Raw genomic sequence first — 21,336 nt, 5'->3', positions numbered from 1 at the left:
GTGCGAGAACTTTGGCTCCGTGCTCGTGTGCAATGTCGTCACTCTCTGGTGTGATCGCTGTTGAACTACTGAACCGGTGTGACACAGACACTGTTTCAGCATTGCTGGTGAAATTTCACACAATGCACACTTGACTGCATACTCGTACAGAAACATGCAAACACTGGTAAGACACATTGACAGACTCGGAGTTTGAGGAGAAGAAAACCACACAGACAACAGAAAACAAAATTTCTTCTCGATTCAAGCAAAGGTTAAAGGGCCTTTCCTCATGTCGGCCGACGGGAAGAAGCTTTGTCTGGCTTTTCCTCCCTCTCGGACAGAGTTTGTGGTCTATTTTAGACACAGGGGCCTATTTGACCAAACTCCTACCAGCCTTCGTTCTTTTTTAACAAGTCTGACTTCAAATGTCTGGCATTCCTGGCTGGCTGCAGATCAGCCCCCCTGCTCTCAGACGGGGCCCCACAGGGCCAGGCCAAATGCCACTCCATGTAGGGCCTGATCACATGAACAGAGGCCGGGCTGAGGCCCCCAGAGGGCCGCCCCACCCACATACACTTCATTGCATCAGATCCTGCAAATAAATTGCGGAGACGACATCAGAGGTTATCAGCATCATGGAGGTTGCAACGCTCTGTAAGTCTGGAATAAACGAGCCCCAGAAATGCGCGGGACAAAGAAATGTGGTCTTGCGACTGAAAACGTGTAAAGGATTCTTCTTGACACGTGGATTTAAAAATCTGAGTGAGGAACTGGGGTCAGATCAGTTCACGACCTGATGAAGTCAATAATGCAAATGTACACAAACAAACATACACGAAGACACAATAAGTGTATAACGGGCAGGCACGACAACATACCCACGTACATCAGTACAACATCACAGGCGCAGACATGCACATCCACACACACTCACATACTTTCAGTAAATCTACTTTAAATGCGTATCAGCTGGAAAACGATAGCAGATGTCTGATTCATCCCTCTAAACAGTATAACTATCCACGGTGCAGTTTGTTCCTTGTTTAGTACCGAGCCCAAAAACTGATGTCAAGCCATAGGAATGCTCTTGCTTGTGTGCGTGCGTGCGTTCGTCCGTGCGTGCGTGTCACATGGACACTTGTTTGTCTGTACAAGCAAAAATGTTTTAGTGGCTCAATGCTGACTCGCTGCGAACATACCAGAGAGCAAACGACAAGATATGTTAATAAATGACACCTCAGGGAAGCACTGACACTTACAGGAGGTGTGCTAACAAGCTACAGGTGGTGGAAAGAAAAGAACACGTGTGAATATGAATATGTATCTACCCTAAGATGCAAAAACAAAATTGCTGCTGAAGTAACGCTGTCCTGTACACACAGCTCAATGAGATCCTCTTAAAAGAAAAGCACATTGTTTTATTGAGAGGTAGCACAGAGGATTGTTCGTGCATCTGACTAGAAAAAAAGCCTCAGACAGCCTCGAGGAGATGTTGACATGACATTTATGTGTCATAACCCACATTCTTGCATCGCTGCAGCTATTTGCATGCAGAGCCCATCACTCATCAGAGAGCACTCAGAGCCCTCTTCTGGCTTCCATCAATGCAAAAGACAGAACAAATCTGTTTCACAGGATTATAATTTCTTTCTTACATAATGTGAGAGAATGAGACAGTGAAGAGATGGAAAGTGAGACGACACAGTGGTACGAGGCTATATAAGAAGTGTTTGACAGAATGGAAAGATGGATGAAGGCGAGATCGAAGTGAAATTAGCCTGTGAGCAGAGCTGTCTTCTGCACAGAGGTTTCAGGCTGCCACCTAAACGGGCTGCCTGTCTGTCAGACAAAAACCCTGAAGCTGATATATAACCGTGCCGGTTAAAAGCCTTGATAAAAATGCGTTTTAACAATCCATTTACACAATGCACATATAACAGAATTATGCGATAATGGCATGCATAGCCAACCCAAAACAACCAAATTACAACCTGTGAGAAAAACAATCAATATGTGTGAACATAAGAAGGAATGAAGCTCAAATATGTGACTGTGAAGTTCAATGCTGATAAGAAGCTTGATAACAACAATGAAAACACAAAATCCTGTCAGTTTGCACTTTCCCAGCTTGTCTGTATTTCCCGGTCTGAATACCAAAAAAACATTCTGCACCTATAGTATCACCACATACTTTTTCTAAACACCAAAAGTGAAGGAGACATAAATTACTGTTTAAACAGCACACAAGTGCACAAACAAGTAGTTGACTACCATGGTACAAAGTATTGTAGGGATGTTATCACATGGTCATTTTTTTATAACATTTAATGATAATAAAAAATATAACCTGAAGCAACATACAGGATTTTCTCTTTAGAGCAAGCCAATGTGTTTTTATGATGTCATGTGTTTTGGGGAACAATGATCAATGGAAGACACAGAGATCTGCAGAAATGAAAGTGAATTCATGTTGTGTGCAGCTCTGGAAGGAGAAAGCACATGAATGACATAGATGCAAATGTTACTTGAAGTTTTCATTGGTTATGATTAGATAATATATGATTCAGGCAGAATCAAAACTGATTAAGCCAAAAAAGGCTCATGTGGTCATTGTCGCTTCTACCTTTACCTGAAGGTTTGGGAAATTAAGTAAATCAGGCTGATTATGTCGGAAAAAGGAATCAATGTAAATGCATTACACCTCCAATCCAGAAGTTGTGATGAGAACAAGACCAAAGTCATAGAGCAACGATGTAAGAGCTGTCATACAACGATGATGTTGGATCCTCATTGGATAAACTGAACATGGAGGAGGATCAACTTGAGAACGCGTTGATAATGCTTTATTACACTACAATCATGGTGATTCAGACAACAAGAGCTCTATTAGCAAGGTGGATACAAAACATCGGGAATGTTTGAGATCTCCATTTGATCGATGTTCAAACTCACTAAACTAAACTTACTTTAATAATCCCTTTGGGGAAATTCCTTTTTCACCAATGACCCATCCTAATTCTAGTTTGCAAAGGTCCAACCACATAATGTGATGATGCAGATCAAGGGTTCTTGCTTAGGAAACCACATTGGTGACCTGTCTGCTGTGGGAATCAAACCTGCAAACTTCCAATCCAAGTCCACCTTTCTCCCCTCAAGGTGACCGCTGTATCACAATAGTGACACAGTGGTGACAGTATTGCAGACTTCACCTCTAAAGTTTCAGAAGCTTTCATACATACATCCTCAAAACAGAAATAACTCAATCAGCAAATTTAGACCCTCCAGCTCCAGAAGTTGAAAAGCTCAAACTTCCTCCGACGATTCCCAGTACTCGGGAAAGTTCCTGCTGTACAAATGCAACTTATTAGGACATCTGGTAATCAGCAACTATTTCAACCTCTAGAGATATTTAACTAAAATGCGCAATGGTGAAGCGAGTGGCTGAGTCACAGAGAAGAGACTTGTCAGAGATCAATAAATGTCTAAAGATTCAGAGCCAATCCATCTGATCTGAAAAAGCAAGATAGATTTGAATGAAAATTGTCCCGTTAGGGGACTGCAAATTTTGGGGGGAAAATGAGCAAAGACATCAGGATACTTTCTATACATTCACTGAAGTATACAAACAATATTTCTGTCTGAATTAAACTGACAGATGAATTGCATGAAAAAGAGGTACTGCCAAGCACAGAGCCACACAGAAAATAAAACAGCCTACCGCCGCAAAAGCAACTGGTAAGGCCAGCTTAGAGCAAAGCTGCTTCCCTGAGGCTAAAAGCAAACCCCGACATCAGAAGCATTACCAGAGAGCATTTCACAGCATTTTGTTCCAAATGTCTCATTTGGTCGGTTCAGCACAGAGGTCCCACGGACATTAAACTGTCTGGCTTTGCACAGACAAATGAAATTACCCTCCAGCCTTCAGCTTCCACTATCACACACACGCCCCAGGATACACGCCAAGATCAGCAGCAGCGTCCCCTACGCCATACAATGGACACATCCATCACTCCAGGGAATGGGTCCTCTGGACTCATCCATTAGTTAGCCGAATGGGCGTGCGGTGACAAGCCTGTCTTGCCACAGCCTCTAATCCAGAGTTATGGCACAGAGTGTCTGTGTTACTGTTAAATGTAGTACGATATGCCAGCTGTTGCCAGCAGGTTCTCATATGAGGGCTGTTCAGAAGCCGCACGTCATCACTCATTGACTTCTTACGATGTGAGAAAACATGGCACATACATACGTACACGTACGTCATACACTGTATGACAGTAGTGACAGTTGTGAGCAAGTCTGCTCACATTGTACATCCAAGGAATTGATCAGAATAATATATATTATTCCATATTATATCAGAACTAAATTGTTCAGTTGAGCAACTGCTTCTGTAGAGATATGTCTATATTTTAAACAAGTATTCCATTATTTGAAGATACTGTAGTGTCACCTTAAACTGGAGAGAAAGAGAGAGAGAGAAGGAAAGTTGAGAGGCCCCAAATAACTCCAAAGGAATGCTTCTGCAATAACACAGCACTTATTAAACTGTCCCCTGTTATCTTCATTAAGAGTGTTCACAATGGTCTGACCAATAAAAAGAGAAAAGAAAGACGACGGGATGGATAGTGGAGGAAACCTCTATTGGTGTTTAGAGCAATCCTGTGTGTATTCAACTAGAAGCGGGGAGACCAATGAGGAGAACGTAGAAAGAAAACCCAACTAATTAAGCTCACCTAAAACTCTTAACTACTTGCAATCACTTTGAAAGCATGCACCAGATACTCCCTCTTCTTCTGTCCAGGTGCAGGCATGCAGAGCTGTCTTTTCACCTCCCCGGGCCCTTTTGTGTGTGTGTAGACGAATGGGAGATCCACTCAAGGTGGGAAGAAAGAAACACCTCATCCTTGACTATTTGATTAACAGCTGTCTTCTGTGCCAGAAAATCCGACCCCCCCACATCCTGCCCCCCTCCAGCCGAGTCCCCCAACAGCCTCCTGAAAGAGCAGGTCTGTGTCACACACTTCTAGGGTTACTTTGCAGATCAAACTGGAGAGGAGAGCAGAAAGGCAAGAAATCCACCGAGACATTTGAAGGAACAGGGAAGGACACAGAGTGGGAAGATTGGGAAAGAAATGAAGAGAAGAGGGACAAAAAGAAAGGGAGAGGCGCAGCTGAAAGAGGAGGCAGGGGAGGTCACAAAGTGATGAGGAATTACTGAGATCAAGGTGAGAGTGACCAAAGCAGGAAATTGGGACAGAGCAACAAGTGAAATGTTTCATTTTTGTATTTTGTGCTCTGATTTTTATTTCATATGTCACACCGCAACATTAGTGATGCCTCTCATTAAAAGTTAATGATCTCTTATGAGTGATCGGTCCTAAAAAACATCAGTTTCTGATAATTATTTTGTGAACATCAATTTGCAGACCTTTCAAAATGATTGTTCATTTCCAATAATTGTTAACCATGTTTACAGTTTGAGTCTATTTTGAGACGGATTCCCCAACTACCGGTAATTAAAAGAAATAAGCTGACTTGTTAATAGAAAATGTTGACTATGTAAATTAACGTTTTGCCAAAACAAGCTATCAGTCCACAATAATACAACCAACTAACATAATTGTCATTGCAAAAAGATGGGGAGATAACATTATTTTTAATAAAAAAAAAAATCTGTCAGGTTGTAAGAGTTAAGAAAGGGTTGCCAGTCAAATGAAGAATGTGAGTTCTTCTCGGTTAAAACATGCGAAACCATTTATCCATGAAAAAGATGTGAAACAGCTCAGGTGGCTCAATAAAGAGCTCCGGGGCAGCGGGGGATTATCCTGCAGGGTACTACCTCCCACCGGTCCTCCAGCTCCTTACTTCCTACCAACAGGGACCAATGACCAATGTAACTTCCTGGTAGCCCATAAACAAACAATGCAATCAACTGAAGTCAGCCTGAAAATCCTCCAGTGCCATTTACAGAGGTCAAGAGTTATATATCCGTCATAATTTTTAGCTGAGTCAGTGACAGTTATATGGCTGCCCAGTTTGGCTGTACTGCAAGTGGAACTAGCAGTTTTACTACTTCACCCCTTTTTTCTCTCCGTAGTTCTCCGCCAGCCACTCCCACTGGAGCGAGAGGAGCATGAAATGAATGAACAGAAACAGCAGGATGGGAAGTTTGATACCGGGGGAAAAAATTATGCGGGCCACTTTGCCAATAAACATGTTTTCAAGACGCTTGAGAAACAGTGACAATCAAGGAAATAAAAGTGCAATGAGACATGCTGAGAGACAAATGTTTGCATATGTATGTGTGCAGGTTTATCAGCGCGTGCCATCAAGAGAAGAGCGACAGTCGTCAACTTCCACAAAGAAAACCAGCCAGCAGTTTTCACAGTGATTGGCACATTGATTTTTTACCATTAGCAGCCCCCTGACAAATGATCTGTGTGACATTTCTCTGACGTCATATCATTACAAAAAAAAAAACACATAACCACACAACACTTTTTGAACAATAAGTACATTTTAACAAATTCAAGCACAGGAATTTGCCTGTCCACGGCGAAGCCAAACAACACCCACACTATGACTGAAAAGTCCATTTCAACACTTGCGGGGAAAGCACCGCACCCTCGGGGACGTCGGACATCGGGGCGCACCGCAAACATGATGACCTCAGATTAGTGCAGCAAGTCCAGCTGCCACTGTGGGATACATGGACCTCCGCTTCAAAGAGCGGGAGGAAACGCCGTGCCCTTCCTGTCACTCCCAGTCACAACCAAATGACGTGGTTGAGATGGGATGGCCAGATTACTCATTCAATTGAAAATAAGAAGAGAGAAATGTTGAAAAAAAAAAAACCCAGACAGAAATGTGCGTTCACACACAGACTGTGAACGGTCCGACTGCAACAAGTCCAAAAAGATTGATTATCTTTGAAGCTTCAGTTTACATCATTTCCATGTTTTGTAATCATGCAGGGAGAAAAAAAGGCTTTACATACCAGCGGAATCGACTTTTAGGGAATCCCCACCACTACACATGATCACCCATTCATCCTTCATCCTCTATTAATTTTTAACTATATTGTGTTTTTCTTCCTGTGCTTTATCGACTCCCGGGTGTCTTAAATGTTTTACTAATACCATGGGAAGGGGAAACGCTTCAGTGCTTCTCCATTTTAATCTCTCAGCAGAAGGACAATAAGAAGCAGAGAAAAAGACGTGATTATGAGGCTTGTACACACTAATCACTTGGACTCTGCTGAAGAACTCTTGAAACCCCAAAAAACATGAGGATTATGTTGCAGGTTGTTGCACACATTGTATTATAAAATTAAATAAAATTGGTTATGTTAAATCCTATGAAATGCTAACCATCTTCGTACCCTGGAAGGCACAAATTTGCAAGTCTGGCTCCCCTTTGTGCCGCTGTGTGTATGTGCGTGTGAAATGTGAAAGCCATGTGGGTGTACAGTGTACGTGGCGTAGCCCTTGAATTTAGACGTGCCCTTACTTGACTTCTTAATCTTCAGTTTCCTGCCCTCCCTGTCCGACCGCCGCGTAGAAAACTTCACACCATTGTGATTCCTCCTATTTTTCTCCTCCACTCTCTCCTCTGCGTATTAGACTACAGCAGCTTTATGCCTCCTTGCCGCTGCTCCCCAGCTCAGAGCCCCTTCACCCCTGCTGTTTCCACTGGGGCACTGCACAAAAAACTGCGGTTGGCTTGATCCCAGCGGCTGGGGCCCACATACCTCCCAATCTCTAGATTAAATAGCGCCAGTCTCTGAAGTCCTTCCAGAGACTAATGGCTTTTGTTGCTGGGAATAATCCACACATCCTCTCCCACATCCTGGGGGTCCGCTGGCCTGTTGTGAACCCCGCCTTTACCCAACTTTGTCTGTCTCTCATCTCCATCTCAATCTAGACTTCCATTTTGGTTTGACCTCACAGCCTTCATATTGGCGCAACCCTGTGGTTTAGTGCAGATGCATCCAGGGCCGAACCAGCAGCGTTGAGGGGAGGGTGCGGTGAGTTGACACGGGGGTTGAGAACCGTGCAGCGTTTTATAGGGAGTCGGTGCAGGTGCTGTCTCAAGCTTAATGAAGGCCCTAAATCTCTTCTCTGTCATCTGCAGCTAACTGAGGACGAAGCAGGCAGGGGAAAGCAGATAAGTGCCTCGGAGCAATACTCCAGAGTGAGAGAAAACATCCCGGAGACAACCACAGCAGCACAGGCTCTGTGTCAGACCTGATGTCCGTTTAAAATAGGTGCATCAGGGGGACAAATATATCAAATATCAGACAGAGGTCGGTCAGGCATCAAAAAACAACTTCAATTTTGGATGAAGCAACTAAATAAATATGCAAAGCTGAGAATGAGGTCTATGCTATGACCCTTTCGTCACCCTGCTGTTAAAAATACCTCGGACTGAGACCACTCTTGGCTCTAACGTCAGATTTTCACCCAGAATACATATTCAGGTATGAGCTCATATCCTGTCTGGGGCACTTTTCTCTGGAGAGGCCAATGGGGGTGTGGAGGAGAAAAACAGACAGGGAGAAGGAGAGACGGTGGTTTGCAGACCGCAGACACCGGGATGTTTACCGACCACCCTAATCAGTTTACTTTATCAGCACAATTTTGAAAAAAAGCCAGACATTGATGGTTAATTCATATGGCTACCGGCTGCTTTCAGTTCTATCTACAGGGATACCATATGCCACCTGTAAGAACTATATCAGAGACATAAATAAATAAATAAAACATGACTTCCAGAGACATTAACTCTAAAGTGGAGCAACGGAGGCCACACCAAAGCATGACCAACCACACATTAGAGGGGAAACAAACAGAGAAGGGTGTTGAAAGGCGATTTGAGGATGGACGAACATACTGAAATCAAAAATAGAAACTAAAAATGAGGAAATGAAAAAAGAGAGAAACACAGGCAACAAAAGTTGGACTGTCCAGTGGCAGAAAATAAGAAAGGGAGATAATTAATGGAGGATATACTGTATGTGGGGAAATGGGGAGTGAGCACCATCAGACAGGGTGAGGGTGAAAAGGAATTCATAGCAGAGAATTATCTACAGTGCGTGCAACTGTAAATCTGTCATCCTGTAGCTTTACACCCACCCATTTGCTTTTAGACCGCCGCTAAAGCTGCACACAGACAGACATACGCAAATATACACTAGTCTAGCGTGTAGCAGAATGGATAAAGACCACCTTAAGAACCTTTTAAAAGTAGATATAACTGAACTCCCTATTGAAACACAGACATCACTGGAGCTGTGCCGAAAGAGGAGGAGCCACCTCATCACAGGGGTCAGGGTTTGGGGTTAGAGTTCAGGGGCCTTCGGGTTTAAAAAAAATAAAAAAAAGACTGACTGATTTAAATGAGAGAATCAACTTTATGAGACCAAAAAACGAGAAGTGTGAATAAGTTAAGAGATATATTGAAAGTCAATTAGAAGTGATACAAAAAAAGAGCAAAGCATTGAATAAAGAGCTGTATGGGATGGCAAACGTAGAGTAGGCAAAAGAGAGGTGGTACGTTTCTGACACAGGATGGAAGAAGGAAGGGAATCGAAAAACGTAAAAACATTCCAGACAATGACTGAAAATTCTGTCATTGTCCATCTGCCATCTTTTCTCAGTGTTCACCTTGTTTGGCTTTAATCTAGTGTTGCTTCAGCTGGTACGTATTACTTTTGAGGCTGAATAACAACCTCAGTTGTAAATACCACAGAAGAGCAGTCCCACAGGCAGATTTGTAAAGCAGTTATTTTGAGAAAAGAGGAGCGATAACAAGTGACTGAACAAAGTTAAAAAGGGAGTGAGGTCTTTAATTCAGAAAGAATTCAGATGTGGAGGACGTCCGCAGAACAGATTGAGACAGAGTGGGGGAGTTTGGAAATAGGGAGTATGCCATTAATCATGCATCCCTAAAATGCTTATCTAGAAAATTTAAAAAAAATAAAGATTCGAAAAAACAAACACTTTTTACATTTTTGCCTAAAAAATAGCGACACCGCAACCAATGTTAATGCAACACCCAATCCTCACAGTGTGGTGCATCAACAGCTCAAATCATTCCAATTTGTTTCACTTATTTGCGGCAATAACCTAAGAGATAAGTGTGACCCCAGCCATTCCCCTCGCGAAGGACTCTCTGTATTTTCCTGCTTATTGCTTTGGTTTTGTGGCCAGCAAGGTGGCTATTTGGGTTGACTCTCACGGCTTTCGTCGTCGGCATTGTGTCCAGATGCAACAGACAGCTGCTTTAAGTCCGCAAAGCTCTAAAGAAGTCTCTGTACACAAACTACCAAGCCGCAATCAGCAAACAATTTTGTTAATAGCTGGTGAACACACTGAAACATTTAACAGTTATGAGCCCGATATTTCCCTCAAGACTGGTGAAGGCCCAAACGGAGGAAACAGCAGAGGGGATATTGGACCCGGAGTGTACGTTCATCAGGTGGCTATAAACACAACTCTATATAAAGTCAGTCTGATGCAGTTCAGCATCTGCTGAATGTATGAAAAAGCAAACAGTCTGCAACATCCACTTTAAAAAGTAATATGAGTGCTCTGTTGACAAGTTGTTTCTGCTGCACTCAAGAGGGCAACAAATTAAGTCAAAAAAAAAATAAATCTGTGGTTTAATGTTATTGGTTTTGCCATGAATTTATGGTTTAGCGCTTCCCGTCTTGTGTGCAGTGAAACAGGGAGTTGTATTATGCGATGCCACTCTCACTATGCATTCCTTCCATCCACCAACAAGAGAGAGCAGTAGAAGATATAAAAAAAATATAGAAACACCTAGAAAAGGAGTCTAGGATATGTACAAGAAGAGACATGTGGAATAAAATTATATACTAGAGAATGACTTATTAGATGTAAATACACAGTAACTACACAAGTGATTTTTGCTGCAATCTTAATGCGTGACGCATAGTGATGCATGTCACAGGGCATCTTGTAGAGTTAGCATACTGATGAGTGAAAATTCACACTACATACATACTGTACAGCTCAGTAGCAGCGGGGGGTTGTTTAAATATGTGTGAGTGCGCATGTGTTTGCAGGAGTTTGGAGCCCATCACACAACGAGGGAGTTGTTTATGTCGGCTGAAGACAAACAACTCTGCCGTTTTGCCATTTCCTGCATCATTAAACATGCAGAAATCCTCTCAAAGCTGTTGAGTGAGACTTTTGAACTAACAGATGTGTGAATCTGCTCTTTTGACCATCTTACAAAGAACTCAAGCGTCGTTACCTGGCCATGCCCAGACTGGAGAACCCTGCAGGGACGATAACAACATCAAGGCGGGGAAAAGGGTGAACCCCTAAAACGGTGTGGGCTGCGTCCAAGCATCGGGGTAACAGCCTGAGGACAATCTGCAAAAACATCACATCAGTCAGAATGATGAAGAAAATTATGCAATTTATTGAATTGGATTTTATTGATACTATCATTATTTCTTTTTCTAAATCTTTGTTACAAATTGCTACAGATTGCCCTTTTGTCCTCTTAGCCTATAGGAAACCACCAATTGTCCAGTGCTGTGTGACTCAATACAAATAAAATGTAACTAATAGTACAAATAAAGTAATCCAACCCCGAACAAAAAACCTAAACGTCATGGCCCCCTATTGATACTGATGAGCAGCGTTGCTATAAAACCATGTGATTGACCTGCGAGCATTCACATTCATAAAGCCTCTTCTTCAGACTGACTCCAACTGAACTTTATAAGTGAATAAGTCGCAAGACTGGCCCCCACTTCACTGACAGCAAAAGCAGATGTGTCACAGTAACATTACAATAACACAGCCAAATGGACATTATTAAGACAAAAAAAAAAAAAAATAGAAGGAACACTCAAGTAACCAGAAACATTTTTTCATTCTCAGTAACTAGTAAACTAACTGCACTACTTTATTCCCCCTTGAAGTAGCTTATTCAATTCAAGGTGGCGATATGACGGCTGAAGCCAACCACAGCTGTCTATGGGCGCAGGCTGGGTGCATCCTTGTTGATCAGTCCTCCGGGCAAAGACAACGACAAAGTGCCTCACATTCAGTCATCAGCTGAGCTGGAACTCGTGTTTTTGGACTGCGGGAGTAAAGTGGATCACCCAGAGAATATCTATACACAGGAAGAACATGCAAACTCCAAGCTGTTGTTCAGATTCTGGGATATTCTTGCTGTGGGGCAGTACTGTGAGTCAAACGTGTCTGTAATGAATGTGAGACCTAACAGGTGTTGGTTTCCCATTTCACTTTGACCTTTTTTACAATTATTGAAGAAAGAAATGTATATGAGTATTGGCAATGTTTAAAAATTTTTTTAAAAAGCCCTTATGGTGATTCAGCTTCACACTTTTCCCACTCTGCTGAGAAATGCCAGCAGAGAACCCCTGGCACAGTGACATAAGCATTAAGTGATGCTAACTGGCCCTTTTAATCATATAAAATCTAATCAGCTCAAGTCTCGGTGGCTCCTCGTCAAAATCCCACCTGGGCCTTCTCGAGCAGGCAGACGGGGCTGAACACACGGTGTGGAATCACCCGCTGGGTCCAGGCCGACCGCATGGTAAATCGGCAAGGGTAGTCGCCATGGCAACAGTAGATGCCGTCATATACCATGCCTGAATAATCAGCTGCAGAGAGCCCGTCGGCCTCAAGGGAAGAGCAGCAGAATGTAGAATCTGAGCGGGTGGTCCAGTCTCTGCTGAGGTACATTGAAACAGGGAAGAAAAGTTTAATCCAAGGTTAATAACAACAATTCAATTTATTTTCTTGTTTAAATAAGACACCGAACTGGAGCTGAGGAACAACAGTCGGTACAATGAGTACCATCTCCCTGCACATAGCATGAAAGTGAAAACCAATGGACATGTGGAACATATACATCAGGAAAGTAAACCACAACCATCCCAAAAATATCTATGGGTTTGACATGCAATCTCATTCACTTTAATCCAATATCCAGCCTGAACTTCATCCTCAGCATCAGAGCCGTCCCAAAGGCTTCGAGCGGCAGCCAAGTAGTTTTCTTCCAGCCATTCACTGAAAATAAAGGCCTTCCTTGTAGTTGGAGATTCATGGGGCCTGCAGCAGGCTATGGCTGGACTGCGGCTGAAGGAAAACCATGAGGGGAGGAGGAGGAGGAGGAGGAGGAGGGGGAAGAGGAGGAGGAGGATTACTGGAAACCACTGGCAGATCTGCCAACCTGCTGCCCAGTAAAGAGGGAGATCCTGGCCCAGCCATGCCCTGCCCTCCGTAAACCCTCCATTTAAACAGGCCCAAACTACTCTTTATATGATGTACCTCCATAAAAATGTATGCTGCACTGAACCTACCGTACTGTCAAGGAAGATTTAATGTATTTGTCGAAAAAAGCTCAATGAGTGGTTGCACTCTTTTCCATTAGCCTGACTTCACCTGTATTCTTTTTTGGACGGCTGAAAAAAAAACGGTCTTAGTCTGGAATGTAGAAGGTCCAGACTCAGGTTAATAACAGTCTCGGAGAGGAGGATGTCTTACAAGAGGAAAACTTAGGAAAAATAATAAAGTACCTGCCAGTCGGGAGTGAAGAGAACTTTACAGCTTCACCAGTGGAGTTGCCAAGTCCAGACACAACCTCAGCCCGTTCTCCACTTCCAGTCCTGGGTTTGGCCATGTCACCACAGTCTGTATTGTCCTTCTCCCGTCTTTCCACAGTTGAGGGAATTTCTGCTGTGACTTGATGCCAGTGGCCCACCGCCAGAGTCAATGTGGACGCAGGCATGGCCATAGTGACGTAGTAATTCCATATTAAAAAGTCTGCAAAGTAAATAAAGGGGAAAAAAACGACAGAAAATGTAAAAGACAGAAGAGTAATAATCAGTTCTGAAGACAGACAGAGAGCAGGAAGTGAGAAACGGAGAAAGAATCTGAACAGGATTGGCTTTTCATTTTACTGCGCTATTGAGCCTGACTCTTAGATTTGGTCCTGTGCTATCACCAATCAGCAGAGAAAGATACTTCTGCCAAAAATATATCAAACATATGTATCTCAAACTGCACGGCTGCATTGTATATGACTGGATAGGATTCTTCTGACTAAACAAGGGGGAAATTACTCAATCATCCCTCATCTGAGACATTGGGTTGTGATTGGTCCTTTGTGGATACAAATGTCAACGCAATGCGGAAATCATCATAGATGTGTAATGAAAAGAGTCTTTAAAGGTTGAGGGATGAGTCAAGCAGAAACTAGGTTGTTTTGTAGCAGGACTAGATTTCAACAGCAAGGTTTAGCTCCCAGTAATGATAAAAATAGCACGAATGCAAGTACTTTTTACCCGTGTCCACCTCCACCGTTTTATCAGAGCGCGCACAAACAGTTCTCCAGGCTCGGAGTGGTTTTATCTCCTCGAGTGTTTATTCAAATGATTATCTGTGTAAATTCCAAATCGCACTAACTTCTTGTTTTCCTTGCACGATTTCCCACTCTCCTTCAAACCAAAAAGAACGATCAATCTGGAAAGCCAAAAGTAAGCTGCTTAGTCTACTTACATCTTTTGTCCTCACTGCTTTCAACAAAATGGTTTTGGAGTTGAACACAGGTCTCTTTTTTCATTTAAACTACCACTGGGTTTCTCTATGTAAGAAAATAAATTAAAAAAAAAGTTATTTAAACAATCTATGCTTTGTTAAATTGAGTCAAATATTAACAAATTTACTGGATTAACCTCAATAACAGCTACTTACGACACCTTTAATTGATGTACTACTTACAAATTGCCAAAGTGTGCTTCAAACTTTAAACAAATAGCAGTATGCTAATCATGGGTCGGGAGCCAGAGGGCATTGTCTGCTAAACAAAAACAACAGTAACTATATAGTCATTTTGAGTACCACAATAAAATTGACTGATTACTACTAAGAATGAATCAAAGCTTCGCGACAGCTTACGTGTGTCCCCGTCCTCAATAGGTACAGCCTGCTCCTCCCCACTCATCAAAACCACACACTCGCTGGGGGCCCGCACTGTTGCCTGCCATGTTGACATGGCAACAGGCGGCTCCTGGCAAGGGAACAGGGCTCGGTTGTTGATGGGAGAACCGGCAGTGTAAACACACACCCTGGAAGGGTAAACAATGGTAAACTATAAACAATCCTCATTTCAGCACTCAAAGGCTTTACTGAAGACAGACGCACACAGGCACACACGCATGCACACACACACACACACACACACACACACACACACACACACACACACACACACACACACACACACACACACACACACACGCACACACACACACACACACACACAGTACAGAATACAATGGCCTGAGGTGTGTTTTTGTGAATTAATGAATGAGTATTATTCTATTCTTGCATGGCAAGCTCAAAATATTACACTGTAACTCGAGCAGCGAAAATCAAAGCAGATGTGCTGCAAGTTGCCAGCTATAAAATCGACAAGAGGAAGTCTACAGCTAATCCACTGCTTTATGAGACCGTCCGAGTGATTTACTCTACATGCCGTGACAAACCTCTTGTCCTGGTCTTCTGTCCACCTCACCGAGCCTCCTGTAGGTTTCGTCTCATAGCAGATTCTGACCGCTCGAGGGAAGTCCTGAGGGGTAGCCACGCCCGTCTTTCTTACTTGCAGACTCCACGGATCTCTTTGGAAATGCAGCGAGCTGCCATCTTGAGCGGCAGGAGCTCGGCTACACAGTAAGAACAACTGGTGCTGCTGCTTCCACTGGTCAGCGGGCATGGAGATAAGCTTCTGAATAAAGGCTGCTTGTGGATTCCCTGCAATGATAGCTGACCTATCAGATGCAATCTCTGAGTGGAGGTCTGATGTGGCGGACACAGAACTGATGTCAACCTCTTCCACCTTTGTCACATCAATGTCACAACAGTCCAGCACCAAAGTGAAATCACCATCACTGGTGTTTTGCCAAAAATGTGAAGCTTGAATAATGTCTTTGTCAGCTGCAGTCTCAGACACGAGTCCATGCCGACTCCCTCCAGCCTCCGCAGCTTCATCTGCCCCAATGTCATCATCCGCTTTAGTCTTCACTCCAACGCAAGCCTCCAGGAACAGGACGATGCTACCACTGATGACCCTGCGGTCAAAATGAACTGTTAGGTCAAGCACATAGTGCCTGACAAGCATGTGGTTAGTGTTAGCCCGGAGAGGAAGGTCATCTGTTTCAGGTTTTAGGAGCGCATCTGGCTCCATGTCACACGGCTGGAGATGAAGAGTGGATAGGTCACACTAAAAGAGCCAAAAAAAAAAGAAGAAAAAATCAATTCACTTTTGTTTTTTCACTTCCCATAAGAGATGCACATTAGTTGGAATATGTGTTCATGTTGAATATAGTGATATAACTTGGCATAAATAAACAGTATACATAACAGTGCTTTCCTTTTCTTGGACCCAATGTTAACTAAATGCAACTGCATCACTTTATTTTTATTTTTCAATGACAAGCGGGCCTGTAGTTCCCTCTAGCATTTTAACAGGAGAGCAGTTATGATTTTGTTGTCTTTAGTCATTTAACTTGATTCTTGTGCTTCTGATTTCTGGCCTGTTGCAACCTGGTATGATGTACTGTTGAAAAAATAAAGTGAAATACAATCCGTATTCAACACAAATATAGAAGAGGAGGGCATCATCTGCATGGCCAAGTATGTTGAGATGTGTTGATTGATTGTATAGTGCATGGAGACATCATGCAGTTTGGCAATATGAATATTGTGAATGTCCATATTGTGTTTTAAACTTCTGTCCAGTGGAGTCAAACACACCTGTTTTAAATGACTGGGTCACGAAGAAGCTGTGCCTGATCCCAGCTCATTCATCTGAAAAAAAAAAAAGTGTGTTGGAGCAGTGAGACATTCAAACCATGCAGGTCAGTGGGTCCCTCAGACAGGAGTTGTATAGCCCTTCAGTGCTGTGACTCACCGAATGTGTTTTTGACAAAACTATTAGGTCATCTTCCAAAGTTTTTTTGTGGGCTGAGGTGCTCACCTCTGTCAATGAGAACATTCTGCCTGTCACTATAATTACCGTAAGTAAAAATCTGGCAGCGTCTGACTGCTCACCTCAAACTTCAGTGTCAGCCACCACATGTTCCCTCGAGAAGTCTTTTCAAACCAGGAAATACATTTCATGATCCCATTTTGATTGATGTTAATTAAGGATTATTAGCAGAGGAAAGCACCTACCGTGGTGCCAGCTAACTGTCTTCAATGCTTCGAAGCCATCCTGGTGTATATGAGAGCTTTTAAAATGGCAGGCCTTCTATTTAGCTTCGGCTCAGATCTTGAATAAAGCTGGACAAAACAAAGTCATGTATACAATTTACATCCGGAAAAAAATCCAGAGCTATTTTAGTGCAGGAATGTACTGGCAATATCATGGGAACAGACAAAAAAAAGAATTCTATCTATAACAATAGCAAAAAAATCAAAATAAAACCACAATATCTCTCATTAAAGTTAAAATATAAATCTCAAACATTTTATACCAATTTTGGTTCTGGCCTGGGACAGTGATTGAAGTGACATGAATTGGGGCTACGTGACCATAAAATATCACCATCGACCCAAAGGTATTCACCAGGTGGAAGGGTGATCCTGCCCTCCCAGAGTTTAAACCACGTTATGACTCCACACACTGTTTGATACACAATGTCGTACTTATTGGTTGAATGTCTGATCTCCTGTTATTTGTTTGTTAATGGCAGTTGGTATACATAAGCAGTAAAAATTGCAACTCTTCTTCTGTTACAGTGTTTATAACAATTCTGTAACTGTGGTACACATATGTTTTCCACACAAGCTTATATTATAATCTATCCCCATAATACTTACAATAACTTCAGTTCTAAAAATGTGTTGTGATAAAATACTTAATGATTATAGCCTTCACCTATTAATTCTTATGATTTCTTCTTAGAAAATCTAAGGAAAAAGTATTTCTCTCACCAGAGTTTTTCCTCCTTCACACATCAGGAGATCCCCACCACCACACTAAGGTTCTAAACAATGTTTGCAATAGTGATACTCTATGCAGCAGATCTAAACATTCTGACTCAATGGAAATTATCTCAGAAGTCAGACATAAATGTATACTATCTGGTAAACCAAAGATTCTTCATCAACACCAGTAATGTTCAGTTCTGAACAGAGTTTTCTTTATTGATTCGATTAGGGTACGCCAATTTATATAATACAACTTGAGGGAATTAATGCTTCAAAAACCATTTAAATACCATTATCATTTTCAAAAACGTTCTCACTGACAGAGTCACTGTATATCTGAGTGGAGCTGCTTCCACTAGATTTACCATGGTCAGTAAAGGTCAGTAACATATCAATAAAGGTGAGCACAAGTGTCCTCACACAGGACGCACGGTTGACCACCCAACTCATTTCTGGTTCATGGATGTGTGAGTCAGATCAGAGAGTAATAACATGTGTAGCATAACACGTACAAAGATATGGAAACTTTGCTGCAGTAGATTACAACGACCAGACTGAACAGAGGGACTAACTTTACAACAACTGTGCACCCGCATTAAAAACACTCCACATCGGCAGAAGTCAGCGTCTTCACTGCAGCTCACCGTGTGTTTGACAATAGTTTACAAAACATCTGCCTACATACCGCCGAACATCACATGCAGTCTGTTTCTCGTGTTCTGAACGGATCGAGCCGCCTGCTGAAGGTGCTGCCTCCTCGTCATGGCGCGGTCGCGCGGTGATGACGTCACATTGTTTGTAGGCAGATTGTAGTTCTTCGCGTGGCCCGTTTCCCTCCTTTCAACTCACTGCGGCTTGACTCAGTGTTTCGATACCTTTTAAACTATTACTGCTGCTTTATACCTTTTAGCTATTATTGATGCTTTTTAACTTTGTCGTAAATTTCTCTTTCTTGAGCTTCTTCAGTAGTTCAGCTGTTTTTCAGCTCCATCCTTCACACTTTATGTGAATGCACATTTTGTAGTTTAAAGAAATGTAAATGAGTTGCACACTCAAACCGAATTTACTGTCAACCAACCTTCTTCCTCGATAACTCTATTTTCACAATATTAATCAATATCTACACCTTACCTTCCCTACTACTTTTTTCACTTTTATATATTATTTGATTTTATTTAGAAACAACATGTAATATCTCCCTAAAAGAACTGCATTTCAAAAAGTCATATGTCTAAAATAAAATAAATGAATAAATATCAAACATTCAGTGCAATGTGCCTCACTGGAAAGTTGCAACAACAACAAGAACAAATAAAATGTAATCTGGACAGAATTATTGGCACCCATTCATGGAAAATAAAGCTGTACAAAGTTGGCCAAAAAAATGTTTGTTGTGGACATTTCCACAGATGGTTTAACTCGGTCTACCGGTAATTAGATATCCAACTCTGTATTTCAAGAATGACAAATGAAGAAAGACAAAAATTAAAGAAAATCTATGAACAATAGGGACATTGAAGTAAGGACAACTTCATCAGAGAAAAAGCAATACTTTTTCTACTCTTACCTGAAATATTAAGTCAGTGTTTAAAATTGGTAAGGGCTCTAGCTTTTTTAGGGAGAATATCCTTTTTTTGTATCATTTTCACATTGAAAATACTGATTAAACACATTTTTGAGTGTTCATATATTAAGTTTTATTGAGATTTTTCAACAGCATCACATGCAGGACGAGTGAAATCTGCATGTTTAATATAACACTAAAAAAGTCCAACATCAATGCACTCTTGAGTGGTAAGATGCCCCCAATATCTTCATAGCAACAACTTTCGAGTTTCAAAAATAGGTATACATAATAATCAATACACAAACTGTATTGCTCCATTTTAGTTTATTAAGCCATTAAAAAAATAAACAGCTAATAAATATCAAATGTACCTAGAAAAGTGCAAAATAAATCCAAACGAGCTGTGACAATGCACGTAAAATGAATACCCATTATTGAAATGCCACACTGTTTACATTACTGAGATACAGCATGTCCTGTGACATAACACCAAACAAAATTAGCAGTTTTACAGGCATTTAATAAAAATCAGGTCCTCGCTATTTAATACTCCAAAGCAGTATAGCGCCTCTCTCCGGGAATGTACTCTGAAACATGTGGAAAACAGGATTTGCTTTGCAAAGCACAGCCGTGTGGAGTGACTTCAAAAAAACAGACAAGTAAATAAGGGAGGAATCAAATTTGGCACTATGCATTTCGTAGGATGTTCTCTATTTACTGAATCTACTGGAACATAAACATAAACCTGATCACTGATTATTATTTCCAATTAATACAATTATAGAAGTTATCTGAAAAATAGTTTTTTTTTTGTAAAATAGTTTTTCATAGCTCTGTAAACATTCTTGAAATTATCTGATGTAACACCTCTACTTTGTACAAAATGTGGATTCTATGTGCCATCTACATGATTTCATATAAGATAACCCTTTAAAAGTTAAACTCTTCTCTTAGCGCCATGGTTAAATTACTGTATGGCCAATAGTTTTCAGTATTCAGACATGAATGGGGTTAACACAGGGAATTGTACCTATTTTTCCAGAGCACAAATCCATCCCCACTCTTTCTGCTCTAACTGGCACAGGTCATGCACAGACGCCCAGAGTGGAATTTCAGAGGCCCTTTAAGCACATTGCAGAATAATTTATCATCGCCGAGTACAGAGTGACTTCAGTATGGCACCAAAATGTTGTTACTCCAGACTGTATCTAAATAAACACATATCCACCGAAACATTTACATACATATTCACATGTAGGACACAAAAAGTATTGGCACCCATACAAGTGCTGGGCCAGTACATCAGCTTCTTTACCGGCCCACAGGAAAAGTTTGCAGCATTATTAGGACTTGAAGTTATCAAAAAAAAACATGACAAAGCCACCGTATTGGAAGTTTTTACAGTGAAATGCTCAATAAGCTACACTTTGCTTTTCACGTGCTCACGCTCTTCTTTTGCCTCTTGTTACAAACAGCTGGGCCGTCTTGAAAGTGGATGTGCAGCCTGACTTTATTACAAACTGCTGGGTACTTGAGAAGCTGCGAGTCTTCCACTGTGGACACAATGTACTACTCCAGCACAGCAGTGTGCAAGAGTATCACCAGCAGTCTCCTTTTTATTTCCCACCCCTCTTTTCTATCTTATTCTTTCTTTTCTTCGCGCAGGTTGAGCAACGGCCTCGCTTTCATTCTCCATAGTGCTCTCACTCAGGCAAGTTCTGGCGTCTCAGGAGTTTTCCTCCTGAGCTCGGCGGAAACTTAGACGTTTGAAAGAATCCCTGCGGG

At 41.8% G+C, this 21,336-nt stretch overlaps 2 protein-coding genes across 7 annotated transcripts in view; both read right to left on the bottom strand.

The window, feature by feature from the left end:
* Window positions 1-18,748, bottom strand: part of aopep (aminopeptidase O (putative)) — a 77,803-nt gene extending 59,055 nt beyond the window's left edge. Inside the window, exons 1-7 of one of the 2 annotated variants that reach the window (XM_080466976.1) lie at window positions 18,670-18,748; window positions 16,806-16,859; window positions 15,539-16,272; window positions 14,949-15,118; window positions 13,568-13,814; window positions 12,507-12,717; window positions 11,263-11,384 (exon numbers count right to left, since the gene is read on the bottom strand). In XM_080466976.1, coding sequence (XP_080323102.1) covers window positions 11,263-11,384; window positions 12,507-12,717; window positions 13,568-13,814; window positions 14,949-15,118; window positions 15,539-16,236 — 1,448 coding nt within the window. In that variant the 5' untranslated portion in view covers window positions 16,237-16,272; window positions 16,806-16,859; window positions 18,670-18,748. Of the gene's footprint in view, window positions 1-11,262; window positions 11,385-12,506; window positions 12,721-13,567; window positions 13,815-14,948; window positions 15,119-15,538; window positions 16,273-16,805; window positions 16,860-18,669 lie in introns of those variants that run through there. The other variant, XM_080466975.1, reaches the window with a different exon arrangement.
* A 1,110-nt stretch (window positions 18,749-19,858) lies between these two features.
* Window positions 19,859-21,336, bottom strand: part of dock8 (dedicator of cytokinesis 8) — a 54,975-nt gene continuing 53,497 nt past the window's right edge. For all 5 annotated transcript variants that reach the window (XM_080466970.1, XM_080466971.1, XM_080466972.1 and 2 more), the window contains one exon: window positions 19,859-21,329. In XM_080466970.1, coding sequence (XP_080323096.1) covers window positions 21,278-21,329 — 52 coding nt within the window. In that variant the 3' untranslated portion in view covers window positions 19,859-21,277. The remainder of the gene's footprint in view (window positions 21,330-21,336) is intronic.

This window comes from Lipophrys pholis, assembly GCF_963383615.2.
Source record: "Lipophrys pholis genome assembly, chromosome: 7".
Taxonomy (NCBI): Eukaryota; Metazoa; Chordata; class Actinopteri; order Blenniiformes; family Blenniidae; genus Lipophrys; species Lipophrys pholis.
The sequence above is the reverse complement of the archived record's forward strand: the minus strand, read 5'-3'. Positions and strand labels throughout refer to the sequence as shown.